The 20998-nt window shown below is 37.5% G+C and overlaps 2 protein-coding genes across 3 annotated transcripts in view; one reads left to right on the top strand and one right to left on the bottom strand.

Moving 5' to 3' along the window:
• Nucleotides 1-20998, top strand: part of LOC306660844 (mucolipin-3) — a 177854-nt gene that overhangs the window by 93551 nt on the left and 63305 nt on the right. The gene's annotated exons all lie outside the window — the stretch shown is intronic.
• DNAI3 (dynein axonemal intermediate chain 3) overlaps nucleotides 1-20998 on the bottom strand; it is a 60772-nt gene that overhangs the window by 24446 nt on the left and 15328 nt on the right. For both annotated transcript variants that reach the window (XM_079139565.1, XM_079139566.1), the window contains exons 5-13: nucleotides 20854-20958; nucleotides 18868-19020; nucleotides 17581-17780; nucleotides 13609-13725; nucleotides 7375-7565; nucleotides 6276-6400; nucleotides 4040-4129; nucleotides 2190-2273; nucleotides 1198-1326 (exon numbers count right to left, since the gene is read on the bottom strand). In XM_079139565.1, coding sequence (XP_078995691.1) covers nucleotides 1198-1326; nucleotides 2190-2273; nucleotides 4040-4129; nucleotides 6276-6400; nucleotides 7375-7565; nucleotides 13609-13725; nucleotides 17581-17780; nucleotides 18868-19020; nucleotides 20854-20958 — 1194 coding nt within the window. The remainder of the gene's footprint in view (nucleotides 1-1197; nucleotides 1327-2189; nucleotides 2274-4039; nucleotides 4130-6275; nucleotides 6401-7374; nucleotides 7566-13608; nucleotides 13726-17580; nucleotides 17781-18867; nucleotides 19021-20853; nucleotides 20959-20998) is intronic.

Here is a 20998-nt window from a genome sequence, read left to right as displayed (position 1 = left end):
TAGTGTATTTTTTTGCTTATTTATGGGAATTTTTTATGATAGCAAGAACATTTAGTACAAATATTTTCCTCCATTTCATTATTTGCTTGTTTTTTTTAATGTATTTTGTGGTGCCAGGAATTGAACTCAGGACCTCATGCATGCTGGCCAATGCACTTTACCACTGAGCTATACCTTCAACCTTGCCTTTTATTTTTAATTTAGAAATTTAAAAGTGTATGCTTTGAATCTGTCAGTTTTTTCCTTTATCATTTCTTTCATCATTAAAAAGCTTAAAAAGCTATTCCCATTCCAGAAATCTGACATTCTATTCTGTTTTTTTATATAATCTAAGTTATTTCTATTTAAATGTATCATTGGAATTAATTTTTGTGTGTGTGATGTGAGTTAAAAGGGAGTTGTTTTTTCTGTGTCTTAACTTCCATTATCATATGTAAAATTTTTCGAAATAATAGAAACTGTATCTGAATTGTTTATTTTGGTCTATTATGACTTTTAACAGTAGTTTTACTTTACATAATTCCCTTCAATCCTGATTGAGCTAGTAACTCTCAAAACTAATTTCTCAGAATGTTCTTTGATGTTTGCACTTGTTAATACTTTAAAGTACATAGCAAATGCTAGTGTCCTCGAGGGAAAACATTTGGGAAGCTTGCCTGTTTCCAAATTCATAAAACCACACTTTGTGAGGCTGGAGTCAAGTGTAGAACCTCAGTTGGGGTGGTCAGCCAGGCATGCTGCTGTGTGGCTAGTCTTCACTAGGGGCCCTTTGACACACTCAGCTCGAAACGCCTTGGCAAAGCCACACCTTACAGTGTGTCACAAATGGTAACGGTTGACTGCCCATAAAGACCTGAGATCATAAATTTTGAGTCCACAAATGGTAAGGGAGTATAGTATTTGCATGTAAGTTTTGTATATCAAACCCAGATCATCTCCACTATTGTACTTGTATCAATGTTGACACTACCTACATTTTTGGTGGTTATAAACTATCCCTAACTGGAAGATTGCCTTATTCTCATCTCCAAGTTGTGATATTTATCTGGAAATGCTGACCCATTTTTTAATGCTTGACTCTTGTTTTTTTTACAATTTAAGTATAAATAAATGATTGACTTGAAACACCTACTTGGGACAAAAACCTGAAAATTTACATTCCAGCAAGGAGAAAAGTATAAAGCCATCAAGACTCACCTCGAATGTGTCAGGCAGCCATTGTATGTCTGTAATTATTTTCTTATGTCCACTTTCTATTGAAGAGACAGCACAGTGTCTGATAAAGATGGATTCTTTATTACTTTCCGGTTCAAGGAGAAACATAGGCTGATGAAATGTTAAAATCACATTTCAGAGAGCTGATGAGTGAACTCAGACTCTACTCATCGTTTCAATTAAAATTAATAGCTTGAAGATATACCAGTTCAAGGGAAAACAGTGTTTCTCTATACCAAGTATTCATGTAACAGAATTCCTGACTTTCCCCTTAAGTTTAGTTTAGTTTAATACTTAAACTTAAGTATTGTTGGCACACTCCTGAAAGCATTATAGTATATCCCAGAACTGAAGGAGAATTTTCATGTGTGCACACTTCTGTTCACATCTACCATTCCTTGGTAAGAGGCATGTTGATATTAAGACTGAAGAAATGGGACTTGTGGGGATGGGCAGCATAGTGGGACAGTACGGAACTGGGAGCAAGAAATGCTTTTCCAGTGTTCTTAAAAGAATCCACGGCCTCAAAAAATTATTACAACATATTTTGACTAGAAAAGGATTTGAATTCCTTTTGTGTGTGTGTGAAGATTAATTCCTGATGAAGTGAGGTGACATGTCTAAACTCACCCACTGTGAGGCAGAGCCTGGATACCTGGCCCTCTGACCAGGGCTCTCTCAATGACATCACATAATATAGATCACTTGGTCCCTTTGTTTTACTTAACAACAACAAAACTGCCTAACATCGGTGGGATAGACGATGCAACTTGTTTTGTTGTACTTTTAATGAAGGGTCCACACGAAAGCAATTCAGAACCCATTCACAAGAAGATACGAAGGCTTAGGAAATAACATCTATTTTTCTTTTCTCTGCTGACTCTGTTAAACTTGGCAACTTTTCCATGCATTCCTGAATGAAACAAACAAACAAACAAACAAACTTGGCAAGTAAAAAGTTTTAGAAAGCCAACCTTGAGTGCCACCTTTTTACTTCTGCCACTCGCCTTAATGTTTTCTATGCGATCCGCATGTGCGGTGATGTCCCACAAGACAATCTAAAACAGAAATAAATGTTATTTTAGCACTTTCAGAAAATAGCTAATTGGATCTTAAAGATTTCTTTAGAAAACTATTGGTATGCAGCCTGATAAATCAATCTCCTTAGGTGATAATCAAAGTTAGCCTATATCTTAAGTAAATAAGCAACTTTTTAAGTGAATATAAAAAGGAATGTTTTCTTCTTTCTAAAAGTTCTTCAGCCCTTGGATTTTTTTCTGCTTGTGATAACAAATGACAATATTTTTAAAAATCCAGATGAGTATCATGTACTTTGCTTTGCTTTTTTTTTTTTTTTTCTTATTTTGCGGTGCTGGGGAATCCAATCCAGAGCCCTGTGCAAGGCACTTTACCAACTGAGCTATCTTTGGGAAGAATTCTTCCTCTGTCCTTGTGAATGTACAACTGTTATATACCCAGGGGAAAAGAGAATTTTCCAAAATTCTCCAGGATTAAGTTCTCCAGAATTAAGTACACAGTTGGTAGTTGATGAATTCTGTTTTTTTTTTTGTTTTTTTGTTTTTTTTTTTGTGGGGGAGGAAGTACAGGCATACTTTACCACTGAGCTACATCCCCAGCACTTTTTATTTTTTATTTTGAGACAGGGTCTCACTAAGTTGCTGAGGCTGGCCTGAAACTTACAAACCTACTGGAGTCACTGGGATTATAGGCATGTGCTACTGCATCCAACTTTGTGATTTTCACTTAATTGAATATTATAGTCAACTCCAATTTTGCATATACCTGGATAGTCATTTTCTTGAAAAACCAGACTAAAAGGTTCAACTTTTTTGTGCATTTCAGAGCACAAAAAATATTACAGAATGTCACTATTACAGAATTATAAGTGAATTTATTTTCTTCATATGCTTTTCTAAAATATTCTGAAACAAAGTCATTATTTTTTGTCAGAATTAAAATATTCTAAAACAAAGTCATTATTTTTTGTCATGAATATAAAAGGCATTTCAGGATTTCCAAGACTTGGAAGATGAACTCTGTGTCATCATTATGACCCTCAGTTAATGTTGAACAAAATTCTAGGAAGGGATATGTTTTCCTTTTTTTTTTTGGTGTATGGGGGGACGAGGGGAGAGATTTGGATAAATGGGCATGGAAACTGCTGATATTTAAACACAGGAAGTTTTCCTAACCAGACCCCCCCCCCCAAGAAAAAAATCATATGCCCTTCTAATCATCAAACCCACTGGATAAGAATGACTTTAAACTTAAATTATAAAATGTGCTTAAGATTTTTATTTTGTGTTAGTAGTAAAATAGGATATTGGAAAATGGGATTAAAATTTAATATAAATGAGATAACTTAAAAATACATATGATGTCATATGTACATAAATTCAATTACATATACATTTTTTTTCTGGTGAATTTCTATTTAAATTCTGTATCATCCCCTAATAACTACCCACAGGAAAATTTCAGAAGAGGCCTCTTTTTTGTGAGGTGGTAATGCTTATAGCTATTTTTCCATGGGTTCTTAGAGTATGTGTGGCTATATCCCAGCAACTCCAATACAGTTAACCCAATTTTTGTCAGTCATTGTAACTGGGTTACCCTGTGAGCACCTCGTGTACTGTTACCATGTCTCACACATCTTTCATACCCTGGTTCCTGGCATGGTGACACACTACTGGCAATGATGCTTTCCTTTGCTGAACTTAATACTCAAGTTCAAAAAACTACCAAATCAAAACCTACAGAATGTTATCTACATTAACAAATTACTAAAATAATCCATAAATACCTGTCCATTTATACAGCCTCCGGCAATGATGTTAGGGTCAGTCGGACAGAATTGGAAGCAGAAGATATCTTCAGGGCTTTCCAGCATTAGCTAAGGCAAACCCCACAAATTCAAGAAAGAGTGAGAAAACCTATTAAGAGCATGACTAGTAAATAACATTAAGGCAGCTCAAAGTCTAATTTGATAGCTGTCTATAAGCAATGTGCATTAAAGTTCATTCTCAGAAGTCTATCTCTGATTGGAAGGAGATTTTGTTGAATGTTATCATGGACACTATGAGAGTGGCAATGTGCTCAAGGGGACCCAGGTGTCCCCCTTGCCTACTTGAAGGTATGTAACAGTTGGGGCATGTTAGAGTTTTTCTAAACAAAAGAACTATGAAATTAGTATTTTTGTGAAGTGTGGAAGTAAGTTTTATGACGGCAGGATGTTATCTTTTGTTCCCTGAAGTATACCTAGCCTGGCACATAGTGGACACTCAAAAATAAAATTCACTGAAAAACAAAATATGGACCTATTGCCAGTGATATTTAAAATTTTATAATAATATAAAACCCAGAAGGTGAAAAGTAAGTGGAAGGAATAGTTATATTAACAATATTTAGCACCAATGCTACTACTGTGTTACAGAATGCTTACTGTAAGCAAAATACTTATATGGTTACTCTTTTTTAATCATAATAGCAAAAATAAATAAATAAATAAATAAAGTCCCACTAGGTCAATTGGGATTGGAGTGAATTATCTTGATTTATTCTGTATTTTGTGGATTCTGGAGAAATCTTTTCTTTATCTTTTTTCTTCCTTTCTTTCCTTTTCTTTTTTTTTCCTTCCAGTACTGGGGATTGAGCCCAGGGTACGGGATATGCTAAACAAGCACTGAGCTACATCCCCAGCCTTTTAAATTTTATTTTGAGACAGGGTCTTGCTAAGTTGCTCAAGCTAACCTTGAACTTGGAATCCTCCTGATTCAGTCTCCCAAGCAGATGGGATTATAGGCATGTGCCACCAATGCCTGGATTAAACTTCTACTTTTGAAAATAAAATTATTAAATACTGTCTTAAGTTTTGATTAAAACAAAGGCAAAGTAAACAATTTGCATTCTTTCTTAAAAGATTATGTGCTTGTCTTTTTAAAGCTATTCTTCCAAACAGGGAAGGAGAGTCTTTCTTCTTTCTTATTGCCACACTTGGATGGCAAGGAGTGGAGAGTAGCTCTACAAGGCAGTATGTTAGAAATCCTCAGTGGGAGAATGTCACTACTTTTGTGATAATTAGGTTGACAAAGAAGAGTTAGAGATCTGTCACTCTGATCTCTGGGTCCATAATAAAATTTCTAGACAGTAAAATTGCCATAATTCAGATGAATTTGGGAAGAAGCAACAAGGGGAGGCTAGGGTTTATTAGGGAAAAACCTTATAGTAACAACACATTATTATATTTAAGGACATTACAAAAACTTAATCTAACACAAAAAAAGCACCTCCCACTAAAGAAAACTCTTATTGAGCAGATACTGGAAACTAGAACCACATGAAACAAACCCAGACTTCAGTCTCATATTATGCAGATTGCTTTGTGTTTTGGTTTGATTTGAATGATGTGTGTGTGTGTGTGTGTGTGTGTGTGTGTGTGTGTGTTGGTTGGCTCAGTTTTAGGTAGGCTATTAAAAATTGGGAAATTTCACCCAAAATCTCAAATTACTCGTTCTCTTGACAAAGGGACACCCTGGCAACAAGAGAGCTGAAGAGTATTCAGCTCCAGATAGCTCTCCGGGTAGATGGGCCCTTCACTCCGAGGCCACAGTCCTATCCCCACCCCTTGCTCTCCCACACAGTCATCTTTATTCATTTTCGCCACCTATTGGTGTTCCTTGGAATTGAGGAAATTCTTGTGAAACAATTGAAAATGAAATACAATCGAAAATCAATTTGTATTTAAACAGTCAATATTTAAATAAATACAGAAGAGGTTGTTTGTAAAAATAGGTTTAAAATATCTCATAACAATTTAAAAAATACATTGCTCAACACACTATTTCAATAAACTCACCATAAACTTTAATTTTACTCAAATTGGATGATGACATGCTATGCATTGAGGAAATCTTAATTTGATAAGGCTTTACGACATAATTAAATGGTAACAAATTACTTTGCAATAAAAAAAACTGCTAAAGTTATATGACAAATTAGTACTTGAAATTTTTCATTTATGTGGGTAACTTGTTAATTACCTGAGGATGTATGGGATCAGAGAAACTCCAGAATAAAATCAAGGATGGTTGCAGCAATAATTTACCAGATAAGTGGACTCTGTCTTCAAAGGAGAGACGCACCGCCACTGACACAGCTATTAGCCCTGAGTAAAACATAAGGAGACATGATTGGCGGCAGCGGTGCATGGAGAAGAGCTTCCAGCTTGTATTCTTCTGTGTAGCAATTATTCATTTACATTCTGATGAAATTTAAGTAGAAATCTTCCACAGGAGAGCGAGAGTTTTCTTAGAGCTCTGTTGTTTAACACGGTAGCCACTAGCCACATGCCACTTGTTAACTATTTCAAATTGAGATGTACCGTGCGAATAAAATAAGCAGTGAACTTTGAAGATTTGGTAAGAAAAGAAAATGTTGCCAAGCACAGTGGTGCGTGCCTGTAATCCCTGTGATTTAGGAGGCTGAGGCAGGAGGATTGCAAGTTCAAAGCCAGCCTCAGCAACTTACTGAGGCCCTAAGTAACTTAGTGAGACCCTGTCCCAATAAATAAATAAACAAATAAATAAATAAATAAAAATAAAAGAGTTGGGAGTGTGGCTCATTGGTTAAGCTACCCTGAGGTCAATCCCAGAAAAAAAAAGAAAATGTTTCTTTTTGTATGTGTGTGTGGAAAAAGGGCGGGTGGGGAGTGTGGGGAGAGAGAGAGAGGCGGGGACCTCTCTCCCTTCATGGTTCTGCCTTCGCACATTCCTCCGCCCCTCAGCTGCCAAGCTCTTTAAAGAGGTGAGTGTCCTGTTTTGCCCAGCAATCCTGGACAAATCCTGCAGGGAGAGTGTCAGGAGGAATGAGTTCAGTCTGGGAGTCCCCCTGCACTGCACCAGCTGGGTGACCTGAGCAAGTCACTTCCCAGAGTCGAGATTTGGTCCTCTTGTAAAACAGAGATAGTAATATGTGTGTGTCCCACAGCACTGTGGCAGGAAAGGTGTGGAAAGTGCGTGGCAGGTACTTGGCACTCAGCAAATGGAAGTGGTTTTGAAATTGATCTAGATTGAATTTTTATATATAAAAGCAAAACTATTTGATATCAGCACAAAAGGGCGTCCGTCATTTCCATCTCACCATAGATAACGGGGTGCCATGAGATGCAGGTAATCTTTTTCTCTGTGGTGCTATGAAGGTCAGTAAAGGACTGGTACTCTTTCAGGTGAGTGTCAGTTTTATCCCCAAAGGCGCCTTCTTCTTCCGCCAGGCACCTCCAGTCCTCGATGAACGTGTTCATGATTTCATTTTGCTGCAGGGCTATTTCAACACTATTTTATTTAAGAAAGCAATTAAGATGTTGGATTTTAGTATTCAAAGATATGGCTTTTTTAGTAGGTTCTTCATTCATATTGAACAAAAACTTGAGAATTATTAGATTCTCAATTATATTTGGTAATACTGATTAACCCCACAGGAAATAAATAACTGAAGAGAAAAAAACTTCATTGGAATTTGCTACTTAGAGCTTCTTTCATGAATTTGCTGTTCAGCAGCGAGGAGGGCCATTAGCTGACAGCCTTTAGCAACTGCAGGTCTGTTGTTCCAAGGCAAGGCTGCCCTCTGTTCAGGTCAGCGACTGAGCAGGTCTGCTGCAGGATGCCAGGGCCTGGCCAGTTCTGCTCTGAAGACTGCTGGGTTGGCTGAGAATTGGTCTGAAACTCCACCTGCACAATCCTGCTTTTCCCCCTGTATTTCACAGTATATACTCAGGAAACCTCTACTGCTAATTTGGCCTCAGTTGCTTCCTGGAAAGCCCAAATTGACACAAAAGGAAATTTCTTTTTTGAAAAAAAAAATATTTATTTATTTTTAAATTTTTTACAGACTGCATTTTGATTCAGTGTACACAAATGGGGTACATCATTTAGTTTCTATGGTTGTGTACGATGTAGATTCATACCATTCATGTAATCATACTTGTACATAGGGTAATGATGTCTAATTCCACCATTTTTCATACCTCCCCTCCCTCTCATTTCATTATACATAATCTAAAGTTCCTCCATTCTTCTCTCACTCCCCACAACCCCATCCCCATTATATATCATTCTCCACTTATCAGGGAAAACCTTTGGCCTTTGGTTTTTTTGGGATTGGCTTGTTTCACTTAGCATGATATTCTCCAATTCCATTCATTATTTGCAAATGCCATAATATTATTCTTTTTTATGGCTGAATAACATTCCATTGTGTATATACACTACAGTTTCTTTATCCATTTATCTGTTGAAGGGCATCTAGGCTGATTCCACAATCTAGCTATTGGGAACTGAGCTTCTATAAACATGATGTGGCTGTGTTACAGTATGCTGATTTTAAGTCCTTTGGGTATAAACCAAGGAGTGGGATAACTGGGTCAAAGGTGGGTCCATTCCAAGTGTTCTGAGGATTCTCCACACTGCTTTCCAGAGTGACTTCACCAATTTGCAACTCTGCCAGCAATGTGAAAGTGTGCCTTTTCCCCCACATCCATGCCAACATCTATTATTGTTTGTGTCCTTGATAATAGCCATTCTAATTGGAGATAGATGAAATCTTAGAGTCGTTTTAATTTGCATTTCTCTAGAGATGTTGAACACTTTTTCATATATTTTTTAATCAACTGTATGTCTTCTTCTGTAAAGTGTCTGTCCAGTTCCTTGGCCCATTTATTGATTGGGTTCTTTGTATTTTTGATGTAAAGTTTTGTAAGTTCTTTATAAATTTTGGAGACAAGTGCTCTCTCTGAAGTGTGTGTGGAAAAGATTTTCTCCCACTCTGTAGTCTCTCTCTTCACGTTCTTGACTGCCTCCTTTGCTGAGAAAAAGTTTTTTAGTTTGAATCCATCCCATTTATCGATTCTTGCTTTGATTTCTTGTGCTTTGGGAGTCTTGTTAAGGAAGTCTGATCCCAACATGATGAAGATTTGGGCCTACTTTGTCTTCCATTAGGTGCAGGGTCTCTGGTGTAACTCCTTTGTCCTTGATCCATTTTGAATTGAGTTTTGTGCAAGGTGAGAGACACAGGTTTAATTTCATTTTACTGCATATGTATTTCCAGTTTTGCCAGCACCATTTGTTGAATAGGCTATATTTTCTCCATTGTATGTTTTTGGCTCCTTTGTCTGGTATGAGGTGACTGTATTTATGTGGGTTTGTCTCTGTGTCTTCTTTTCTGTATCATTGGTCTACCTGTCTATTTTGGTACCAATACCATGCCGTTTTTTTTACTATTGCTCTGTAGTATAGTTTAATGTCTGGTATTGTGATACTTCCTGTTTCACTTTTTCTACTCAGGATTGTTTTGGCTATTCAAGGTCTCATGTTCTTCCAGATGAAGTTCTCTATTTCTATGAGGAATGTCATTGGGATTTTAATTGGAATTGCATTGAATCTGTAGAGCGCCTTTGGTAGAATGGCCATTTTGACAATGTTAATTCTGCCTATCCAAGAACATGGGATATCTTTCCATCTTCTAAGGTTTTCTTCAATTTCTTTCACAAAAGAAAATTTCTAAGGCATTTTCAGTATTAAATGATAACTTATACCAAATGAAGACAGCTCAAATATGTGCATGTACATGCATGTAATATATGTATATGTGTATTACATAGATACATATACGTATATGTATGTATAAATTCAAAACAAAAAATAATTGATTCTCAACAAGGGGAGATTTGGAGTTTAGAAGTTTGTATGTGTGTACTGGTGGTTTTAGTTGTTACAATGCCACAATGCCTGGGAGGTGTTACTATCTTCAATTCCATTACCAGCCCCCTTGCAATATGTGAAACAATCCCTAAAATGAAGAATTATGCCAGTAAAGATGATAACATTGCTCCTTTAAGGAATAGTCTGAGTGCTTGTACAATTTCTTAGGAGGTTAGGGATTCTGGTTTGACAGGTTCCTGTCTTTAAATAGTTACTACGATGTTTATTATTCCTTTACAGACTTAAGTGTGAAAATAGCTCACTTGGCTTCTTGGAGCTTTCCTACAATTAGAATGCCGCTTCAATGATTGAAAATCCAAATTGTGTGTGCGTGTGTGTGTGTGTATGTGTGTGTGTTTAAATAGGTGTGGTAAACTGAGTCATTTCCAATTATGAAACCCTGTATTTAGACAATTAAATGTAAACACTAAATTTCATAATAGACATTCCTAAAATGTAAATAAGGGTCCCATTTGATACCTCCGTACTGATCCTTAACACTAGTAGTCACTGCTTAATTGAATTCTCTCTTGGTTAAATTCTCGTACTTCATTTTTTTGAACAGAAGCATTTTCTAAGTCCTTGTGCTTCAAGCGTGGACCACGGGCCAGCAGCAGCAGAGGGCCCGGAGCTTGTTAGCCGCACAGTCTCAGCCTCAGTCCCCATCTACCAGCTTCATCCCTTGAGTCAGTCTCTGAAGTTTAACAAGGTTCCCAGGTGGTTACTCCACATTAAGCTTTGAAGGACCCTGGGTAGAGGATGTTCACACCCTGGGGCTTCGGAGTATACACTGTTTCAAGAAGCAGCATTAGCATTTTTGAAAGGGTATGTCTGTTTCAGCCCGAATGAGAAAGGCAGTCTCAGAGACAGGGCTGTGGTCTGTTCTCATGGCCCCAGTGGGGAAGTGATTCACAAAGGGGAAGTGAAGACAGCACTTTGCTCTGGTTTCTAGTCGCTCCATTTCTAGGAACCTTGTGGTTCCTGAGAGGAATGAACTAGAGGCTGGCAAAACTGTTGACCCAGGTAAAGCCCATGAGGATCACTGTTTTTTTAACCCCACGTTGGCTGCTCTGTGAATCCCTTTGACGTTTCTCTCCTATCATTTCCTACTTTTGCAAATAATGCTTCTCTTAGGTTTGTTTTGAATGAAACTGTATGAGAAAGAAAGAACTCATTTCTAAAAGGACATTCTTCCATAAAAATATCAGGCTTATATTAATTTTTTAAAAAAATTAGATAAATCTTAAATTGATTTAAAATTGGAAGTACAGCAGTGATAGAAACATGGGTTTCTTATTTATTTTGGCCACTGCTATTGTAATTCCTGTTCCTGTTTTCCTTTTTCACGGTTCTTGCTTCTGCATTTTACAACTCAGGGAGCAAATTAAAAAGCTGATCATCATTCCTTTCTTTATAAGTATGGCAACTGAAAGGAAAATATAAAATCCCATGTCTAAAAATAATGACCAGATTATCTTTAGAATAATTATGAATTGATGAGAGGTCCTTTATTTTGAACATTTTTACTTCCCCAAGGTCTAGCTCTCCCTAGATATGATCATTTGCAAGTAGACCTTTCATTTTTAATCTTCTTATCAAGAAAAATGCTAATGACTGTTGCAGTGAGGTGTTACATGTTTTGCCATGTTTTGATTCTTGTGAACCTAAGTAAATTGGTATTTTAGTTATGATTCGTGTGATTATGCTCTGGCAGCACTAGATCCGTTTTGAGCTTTTTCTTGTAACACAGACTTTAACTGAGCTGAGTTGGGGACTGACACATTGACAGTTGATACTATTGAGATTCCATAGTATCAGGACTCTTCCCTCCAAAGTTATAGTTGGAAACTTCACATATCTTCGGAGTTCATAAGTGCCTTAAGCTGCCATTTGAGACTCATCTTGCTGTGACTGCACTCTGAACATTCATTCTGAGGTGGCACTGGACACCAGAGGTGAGTAGTCCTTTGTTTCATGGTTGGACAACTTGGCTTTTCACACTTATTCAAAGTATCATTTTGAGGGGACCGGTCTCCCAGTCCATTAGGACATTTTTCTCCATGGATGCAGAGTGTTTAGTTTGTAACTAACACTTTGTGCCAGAGTAATTTTTTTTTTTACCCATTTCTGCCTATATGTTCACATATTCCCTTTGTTTATTTTGCTTTTGTGTGCATATATAATGGACTGATTAATTTGGGAGCTATCTTTACTTGTCATTTGATTAGGGGAAAAAGAAAAAGGAACCTGCTGTCTTGGAAGAATTACAACCCTTGAGATTAAAATTGTCACCAGGTATTGAGAAACCTGACTACCCTTCTTGGTCTAGTGCAACAAGTGGAAAGAAATCTTAAATTTTTCTTCTTCTTCTTTTTTTTTTTTTTTTTTCATTGCATCATGCTTCCTGTGAGAGAGTGGCAAAGAGTTAATGTAATCTGAATCATTAAAGGAATTTTTGCATCAGATTCTCTCTAGACATAGGTAATAACTTCTGAGAATTGCTGGAATTTTCAGGAAATTTAATTCAACCTGAAAGAATTAATGAATGTTTTCTTAAAAATAAAAATAAAAAAGCTTAACTTGGCCTATGTATGAATTTGTCCATCATATTTTTTTAATTTTGGAAAGAAATGGAAACCAACCCATTCGGTATAACTGCAAGACTTGTTCACAATTGGTCACTTCAAACTCTGATGACAGCTTGATGAGATTTAGCCAAGCTCTTTCTCTAGTTGAGAACCCCAGAGCTCTGCCCTGAGGCCTAGCATGAGCATAGGGGTTGTTTTGAAGACATCTCTCTTTCAGAACCAGTTAGGGTAGCAGCGACACAGAAATTTGTGATAACAGTGAGATATCCAAAAAGCATATCTGAATTGATTTTGGTTTCTCATTTACAAAGATATTTTTGCAAATACTTTCATCATAATAATGGTCATCCTTAACATCCATAGCATCTTCAACCTCATTATCCTATAAAAGTCAATGAAGCTAAGAAGGGGAATGGGGGGTAAAGAAAAGAAACCATAGTATATACAAATATACTTTGACTAAGATTGAGCATCCTTAGTCCAAAAATTTGAAATCTGACATTGTTGAAAATCTGAAATGGTTTGAACAATGACATGACATCATAAGTGGAAAATTCAATACCATGAAACTTTGTTTCATGCACAAAATTAAAATTACCTTCAGGCTATGTGTGGAAGGTAATGGTGAAACAAATTAACTTAATGTTTAGTTATGGGTCCCTTCCAAGACATCTCATTACTATTATTATTCCAAAAATCCAGAAAAAATGAAATTGGAGACACTTCTGGTCCCAAGCAATTTGGATGTGGGATTCTCAGCCTGCAGTTATTAATTTGCAATTAGGAAAACATTCTCACACACTCAGTTGCTCAGTGTGTTTGGTATGGTTCTGGCATAAGATATTGCTTAGCAATAGAAGGGCAAGAAATATTGGGAATCTGTAGAATGTGTCATGCTCTCATGCACATCTGATATTTTTGTACTTTCAGTCTAGATACCATATATAGAATTATTAGAACTATTATAAGTAAACATGCACATCTTATGTTTTATTTCTAAATTTTAACATAATTTTTTTTTTTTTTTTTACCTTGTGGACACCTTCTTAAGAAAATCAATCAAAGACTTTGATTTTCCAAGTTTTTCTCTTTCCTCTTCTGAGAATTCTCTTGCATGATATTGTGTAGTAGCATTTTTGGGGTATGTCCTAATATATTCAAAGAAAGTAGAATTTAAAAAATTAGGTAAAAGAAAAGCAAATATAGGTCATGATAGGTCAAAAATTTGTCTCTGTAGCTGGGTGAGGTGGTGGAACCTGTAATCCCAGTGACTCAGGAGGCTGAGACAGGAGGATTGCAAGTTCAAGGCCAGCCTCAGCAACTTAGCAAGACCCTCAGCAACTCAGTGAGATCCTGTCTTAAAATGAAAACTCAATGGTGAAGTATTCTGGGTTAAATCCCCAGTACCAAAACAAAACAAAACAAAACAAAAAACAAAGAAACAAAAAAATTTGTCTCTGTAACAGTGATATTAGGCTACTAATTTACATTTAAATTCTAAAGTTTGAATTTTTTCTTTGTCTTAGCAGTTGATATTGACTACCATTCAAAGTCTAAATGAATTTATCTCTGACATAATTAAAACATTTATTTTGTATAATTTTAATTTAGAAATCATTTTTAATTTATAGAAAAGTTATAAGGATATAAAGAATTCTCATACACCTTTTGCCCAGATTCAACTATTAACATTTGCCAGATTTACTTTATCTTTGGCTCTCTTCATGTCATTAATGAATGTTTCTTGACTAGTGCAATACATCTGTGTGCCTGGGGAACATTTGGCAATGTCTGGAAACAGTTTTGGTTGTCACGCTGGGAAGCACTGCTGGTGTCTAGCAGGTAGACCCCAGAGATGCGGTTGCACATCCTACAAAACACAGGCAAGAGCCCCCACCACAGAGAATCATTCGGCCCAACTTGTCACTTGTGTTGAAGTGAGAAACTCTGCTCTAAGTCTGCAAAACTAGGAAGAAGTTATATGTAGGCAGCGATGGCAGGATGATCTTTGAAAGGAATCTGCTTCATCCAGTCTGCTCCCCAGCTCGCCTCCACCATGAACATGTCACACCGCCTTTTACTTCTGGGCTTCATTGACAACCCCACTCACTAGACTGGCTGATCTTGGTCTTAGCAGGTGGCGCTGAGAAGCAGAAGATGCACGTGGTCAAGAGTGTGGGCTCTGAGGGAGAGCTGCCTGGCTTTGAAGCCTGTTCTACCACTCGCTCCTTAATTTAGATCTCCTGACCTTACTTCTCATCCACTTACTTCCTCTAAAGCTGTCACTATTACTCCCAGACAACATTCATTGAGAGCAAACCACATCCAAAGTCGTGTGGTTGGGGTCTCTGTTGTTGGGGGTTTACTGTCCCTTCTGAGTCTACCTACTGAGTCTACCCAGGCTGGCTCAGTCTTGGGACTTGTCTGTACCTAGATAGGGACCCAGAGGAATTCTGGTTGGCTTGACTAGAAAGCTATCTCAAAATCCAAGGTCCTTTGGTACTTATGTATCACCTCTCTCCTTTTTGTCTCACTCTCACTTCTTGAAGTTTATTGATCTCTGATGTCATTCCCTGCAGGGACTTTACTACCAAATCTTGTCTTTCTGTCTACTTTCTCTGGTTCTAGCCTGTCAATTTATCTGCTTCCCTGGTTTCTGATCCATTTCTTGGCCCAGCATTTGGTATTTATGTTTATGTGCCCTGATTGAACATTGCACTTTCTTCTGATTTTTTTCTGCTGTGCTTCATGTTTTGGACCCCTGATTCTTCTGGTCTTGAACTCTCACTGTGTTTCATAGCTTTCCCCTCAACACTGAATACAACTGCATGATCAAGCTGCACATTTTTCCTTAACCCCATCTTCTCTCCTCCCTCTTGTTCTATTCCTTCTTTCCTCCCCATTTAGTAAGTACATGTTCAGAACTGTTCTAGGAGCTAGAGATAGAGCAGAGAGACAGAGGGAAGAGAGAGAGTGAGAGTGAGAGAGAGAAGAGTGAGAGGGAGAGAGAAAGAGAAAGAGATAAAGACAAAGCTCTTCTCTTGTAGAGCTTAAATTCTAAATGAGGAGGGGAAAAGAGATAATGAAAAATATATATTAAGCAATGCCAGCACCATGAAGAAAAACAGAGTAAGGGGTTAGATAGTAATGGGAGTGGCAGCTTTTAAGTAGGAATGTCAGGGAATGCCTCATTTGAGCAGAGGAGGGAAGGAGCAAAAAAAGATACCTGGGGGAAGAGCATTCCAAGTAAAGGAACTGCATAAGCATACCAGGCATGAGAGCACTTGGAGAAGCCAAGGAACAAGAAAACCAATGTGGCTGGGATAGATGAGAAAGGAGAATTATGAGAAATGAGGGCAGAGGGGAAAAGGGGATCCAGATCAGGTGAAGCCTTATAGTTTTCCTTGGGACGGAAACCAGTGGAGGGCTTCGATCAGTGACATGATCTAACTTACATTTTAACGGAATTTATCTGACTCTTCTACGGAGAACAGAATGTAGGAGGAAGAGGATAGATAACAGAAGCCTAGTAAGGAAGAGCTACAATAATCCAGGCAAGAAATGATGATGGCTTTGTCCAAGGTGATAGCAGGAGATATATTTGGAAAATAGACCCAAGAATATCTAAGGATTTTGGTCTGAGTAATTAGGAGTGTATTATTGCCATTTATGGAGAGGAGAAGGATTCAGGATGTTTCAGGACTGGGGATACAAAATCAAAACTTTGTTTTGGGGCATTTAAATTTGAGATACCTATTAGACATTCAAGTAGGCAGATGGCAGATGAGTAAATGAGCATAGGGTTCAGGAGAGAGATGGAGGTTGGATGTATAGATTTGGGAGACATCAGCAAAGAGATGATAGGAAACACCACAGGAACAGAATGACACAATCGCAGGATTAAGTCTCCTTAGAAAGAAGATCAAAAGGAGATAGCCTCAGGGCCCTCAAATGTTTAGAAAGTTGGCAGAGGAAGATCCAGTAAAAGAGAAGAAGAGCTGCCAGTGAGTTAGGAAGGGAACAATAGGAGTTGTCCACAAGTCCAACAGAAAAAGTGTTTCAAGAAGGACAAAGAGTCAATCCTGTTAAATACTGCTGAGTGAACTAAGGTCTGAAAATGGATCGCTGGATAAAACTGTCAGAGATCTTGTTAAAAGACTGCTTTAGAGTGGGCTTTAGACAGAAAACTGGAAGAGAAAGTGGAACTACAGAATATGGACAACTGCCATGGAGAGTTTTATTGCAAAGAAAAGCAGAGGCATTAGGTAATAGCTGCAGGAGACAAGCTGTTTGCTCTGATGATGGGCTCATAGCATCTTGTCTGTACGCAACTCCTTTCCACCTCTTCCTGTTTACAGCTACCGCCAAAATTTAAACACTGGTCACATTTTTCCTGGTTTAATTACAACTGGCTCCTAGTTGGTCAATCTCCTCAACTCCAGCCTTTCTCTTCTCTGCCCTCCAATCTGTAGTGCCTGGATGTCTTATCCTCATAGCTTTACATTCTGTCTCTCCTTTGCTTCAGAACTTGCCAGACTTTCCTACTGTCTGTCATTCTGTCTGCCTCATCATGGAGGAAAACAGAACCTTTGATGCCATCCCAAGGGCTCTGAATGAATGTATTTCTATAAGTAACGGTGAACCAAATAAGAAATCTAGCTAATGAAGCAAGATAATTTGACTCAAGGTGAAAAAATGATCACTTTGGTGGTATCATGAAGCTGTTAAGGGGAAACAGTAATATTCCAGCTGAGTGATGACCAGCATTGCAATTATTAACATCACTCATTTTCCCACCTCATATTCTTTACAGTCTTTTACAGTGGTATCTCACTTTCTTAAGATTTTTAAAGGCATTATTGAGCAAAATTAGATCTTGAATTGAATTACTCTATGTGATCATTGTCAGTCCATTTCTTTTAATTAAAAAGATCTCTCAAAATATCATGGAAGTTGCTAAATTTTATGGTAATTGTCTATAAAAAAGCCTATTTCATACCTACCATCTTGTCTGAGTGCTTATGTCCTTGATATGGGGGATTACTTGCATGCCAATATCTTTCTCGAGTTTTTTAAGGGTGAAGTTTTTATCTGGGTAGGCTGTACATTCAATGTAGGCATCTTTTGCACTGGAAGCATTCTGGTCACTGAATGTAATTGGTGCACCAAATTGATTTCGTTTTCGAGAAATCATATATGTAATCTGCAACACATATAAGCAGCAAAGGTAACATAATGAAGTCCTAGGAGAAACATGGAATGGTAGACAGTGTTGGCATTCTTCCTAGATTCTCTCAGCTCCCTTTGTACAATTTCTGTGTGTCCCTTCAGTTTTCCATCCTCACAGGCCGCACCCACTTTGTAGAACCACTCTAGCACCATTGAGACCACAGGAACAGAAAATGACTGGCAGTTTGCATCTTGACCAATGGTGGACTGGTAGGGAGTATATGGAAGCCCAGTCTCTTGGTTTCTGTTTGGGAAAACTCTGAGGTATAGTTTAGACTGCAGAACTCCTTGACAGGTTCAGGATGAAGTCTTTCCTCAGGGGGACTTTTGCCTGAGATTGCTACCTTACAGAGCTTCTTCCATGCCCCTGTCCTGCTGCTTTTCATCTTATCTTAGGGGCACTTTCATATCAAGTCACTTACACACAAATCCTCCTCTCAGGAGTTACTCTGGGAAGGAATGCCATCATATGCATTCCCCAGGGCTGCCATAAGCAAGTAGCACAAACCAGGTGGCTTAAAACACAGGTTTTGTTTTCTCAAGTTGTGGAAGCTGGAAGTGTGAAATCAGGGTGTTGGGAGGGCTGGTTCTTTGTGAGAGCTGATGGAGAATGTGACCTAACTTCTGGTGTTGGCCAGCAATCCTTGGTGTTTCTTGGATAATAGTTAAGATTCTTCTAATCTCTGTCACCTTTTCCACGTGGTGTTCTTCTTGCGTGTCTGTTTCTACATGTAGAAATCTTCTTATAAGGGTGCCAATCAACTTGGATTAGGGGTCTAGCCTACTCCAATGTGACCTCAACTTAACTAATTATTTCTGCAATGACCCTATTCCCAAATAGGGTCAAATTCTGAGATAACTGGGGTTATAACTTCAATTGTATCCTTTTTAGGGGACAGATTCAACCAGTAACACACCTAAGAAAAAGGCCATTCATCTATAAAATATTGAAAAAAGACATATCCCCATAGTACATATTAAAAATTTAATAGATGCCTCAGGAATAAATGTTGTTCAGCTATAGGGAGGTAAGGACTGGAAATCATATTTAAGTCTCTGACCTGCTTTGTAGATTCCTTCACTGATTCTTCCTCAATTTCTTTTTCACTGCCTAAAGAAACCCATGGTTTAGAGAGAGGTGGGTGGTAAATATATATGTCTTCAGGAATAAGTTCCTTATTTTCTTCCTGTTCTTCTGGTGGTAATTCTGGGGGCTGGAGTAAAATAAATAGCATTTTAAAATATATGGCCAAATTTAGGTTTACAACCACATGTATATATTTTGCTATAAAATTTACTTTTATATAAATTCATTAAGCATTTTCTGCTTGTTTTCTTTGTAGCTCATGCTTTTGAATGATGAGAAGTAAATTAAGTCAAAAAAGGGGAGAATAAAAGAATGAAAAAGACACATTAAGAATATACGGTGGTGTACACCTTTAATCCCAGTGGCTCAGGAGGCTGAGGCACAAAGATCACAAGTTCAAAGCCAGCCTCAGCAACTTAGCAAGACCCTAAGCAAATGCAGGGAGATCCTGTCTCTAAATAAAATATGAAAAGGGCTGGGGATGTAGCTCAGTGGTTAAGTGTCCTTGGTTTCAATCACTGGTACCCCCAAAAAAGGTAGAAAGAAGGGGAAGAGATAGGATAAGAAAAAAAGGAAGCATGGTAAGAAAAAGTCATTTATTGCACATCTGTATGACTGCATAATGCTAATTTGGTGATAAAATACAAAACTAATTTTATCTGATTTAGTGAAAGGTTCTTTGATTAAGAGGAATGTAAGTATGAATAAAGATGATATTCCTTGAATATTAGCAATGAATGTTTTTAAAAACCAAGACATCCACTGCTGTTATATTTGTAAATTGGAGAAACTAGCAATCAAACAAATATCACTAGGGAAATGGATGGATACAGTGTGGTATCATCATAAAATAAAATCCCATAAAGCAATTATAATGAACAAACTCAATCAACATATATAGAATGTCCAAAAATGTATCAATATTTATATATTCTAGAATTTTCCTATTCAGTGAAAAAAGCTGCAGAATGCTTTATATAAAATGACATAATTTCCATGATAAATTTTAAATTAATTAAACAACAAGACACATTATTTGCAGAGCATACATATATGATAAAGGTATAAAATCCTGGGCAGGAAGGTTATATACAACCTTAGAACAATGGTTCCTTAGAGGGAGGAGTGAGGAAAATGAAATTGGGAGGATACCAAAGGGAGTGAGACATTATTTTATTTCATTTAAAAAAACTTTTTTGAAGTGAATATGATAAAATATTCATTTGGGGTGGTACTTTGCAGATATTTGTTATACCACTCTCTTTACTTTTCTATACATTTCAAATATTTCACAATAATAATATAGAAGCAGAGAAAAGCAATGATAAGAATAAGATTTAAAGTATTAAGGCAAAATGAAAAATTAGTTTTAAATTAGAAACTCTTAGGTATTTTTAAATTCTGTGACTTTCCTTTCTTTTTCCTTCTTGTTGGACAACCATGCAAACCTATCTGTCTCCCTCAAACAATTTGGCCAAACTTTCCAAATCATTCCACTCAATTTATGAATCTCAAAAATCTGTTACCTTTCTTGCCTACCTTGAGCAAAGGGTTTTACTTGTATTAACCCGTTTGATCCAAATGGGTACTGGTACTATTGGTGCCACTGCTATAGACAAGAGGTTAGTAACTTACCTAAGGTCATGGAGATGGGTGTGACTGGAAAAAAGGATTGTGGAGCAGGGAGCAGTGCTCCCAGGGGACCCGGGGTGCTCCAGATACTTCTGTTTTCTCTCTCACTGGGTTAATAAAAGGCAAATGAGATAAGTGACTGCCACCCAGAGATATCCGATTCTGTTCACCCCACATTTACTGCTCACCTGTTCTAGGCACCTGAATCTGATCTGGGCCCCAGGGAAATTGAGCTGAATAGGAATAATCAGACCATGTATTGGGACTGCCCAGGGGTACAGCTTCTTTCCAACAACCAACAAATCACATGGGCTTGGGATCTGCTTACATTTAAATAGTTTTCCTTGCCCTCTTCAGTGGCAATAAGATAAAAGTTGAGTCCATATTTGAAATCTTTGTCATAAACAAGCAGAAGCTCATCTCCAGGATATTCCTATAAGAATAGAATCAAAAGAGATTCATGTTCAATGGTT

This window comes from Sciurus vulgaris, assembly GCF_902686455.1.
Source record: "Sciurus vulgaris genome assembly, chromosome: 1".
In the NCBI taxonomy this organism is placed as follows: domain Eukaryota; kingdom Metazoa; phylum Chordata; class Mammalia; order Rodentia; family Sciuridae; genus Sciurus; species Sciurus vulgaris.
The sequence above is the reverse complement of the archived record's forward strand: the minus strand, read 5'-3'. Positions and strand labels throughout refer to the sequence as shown.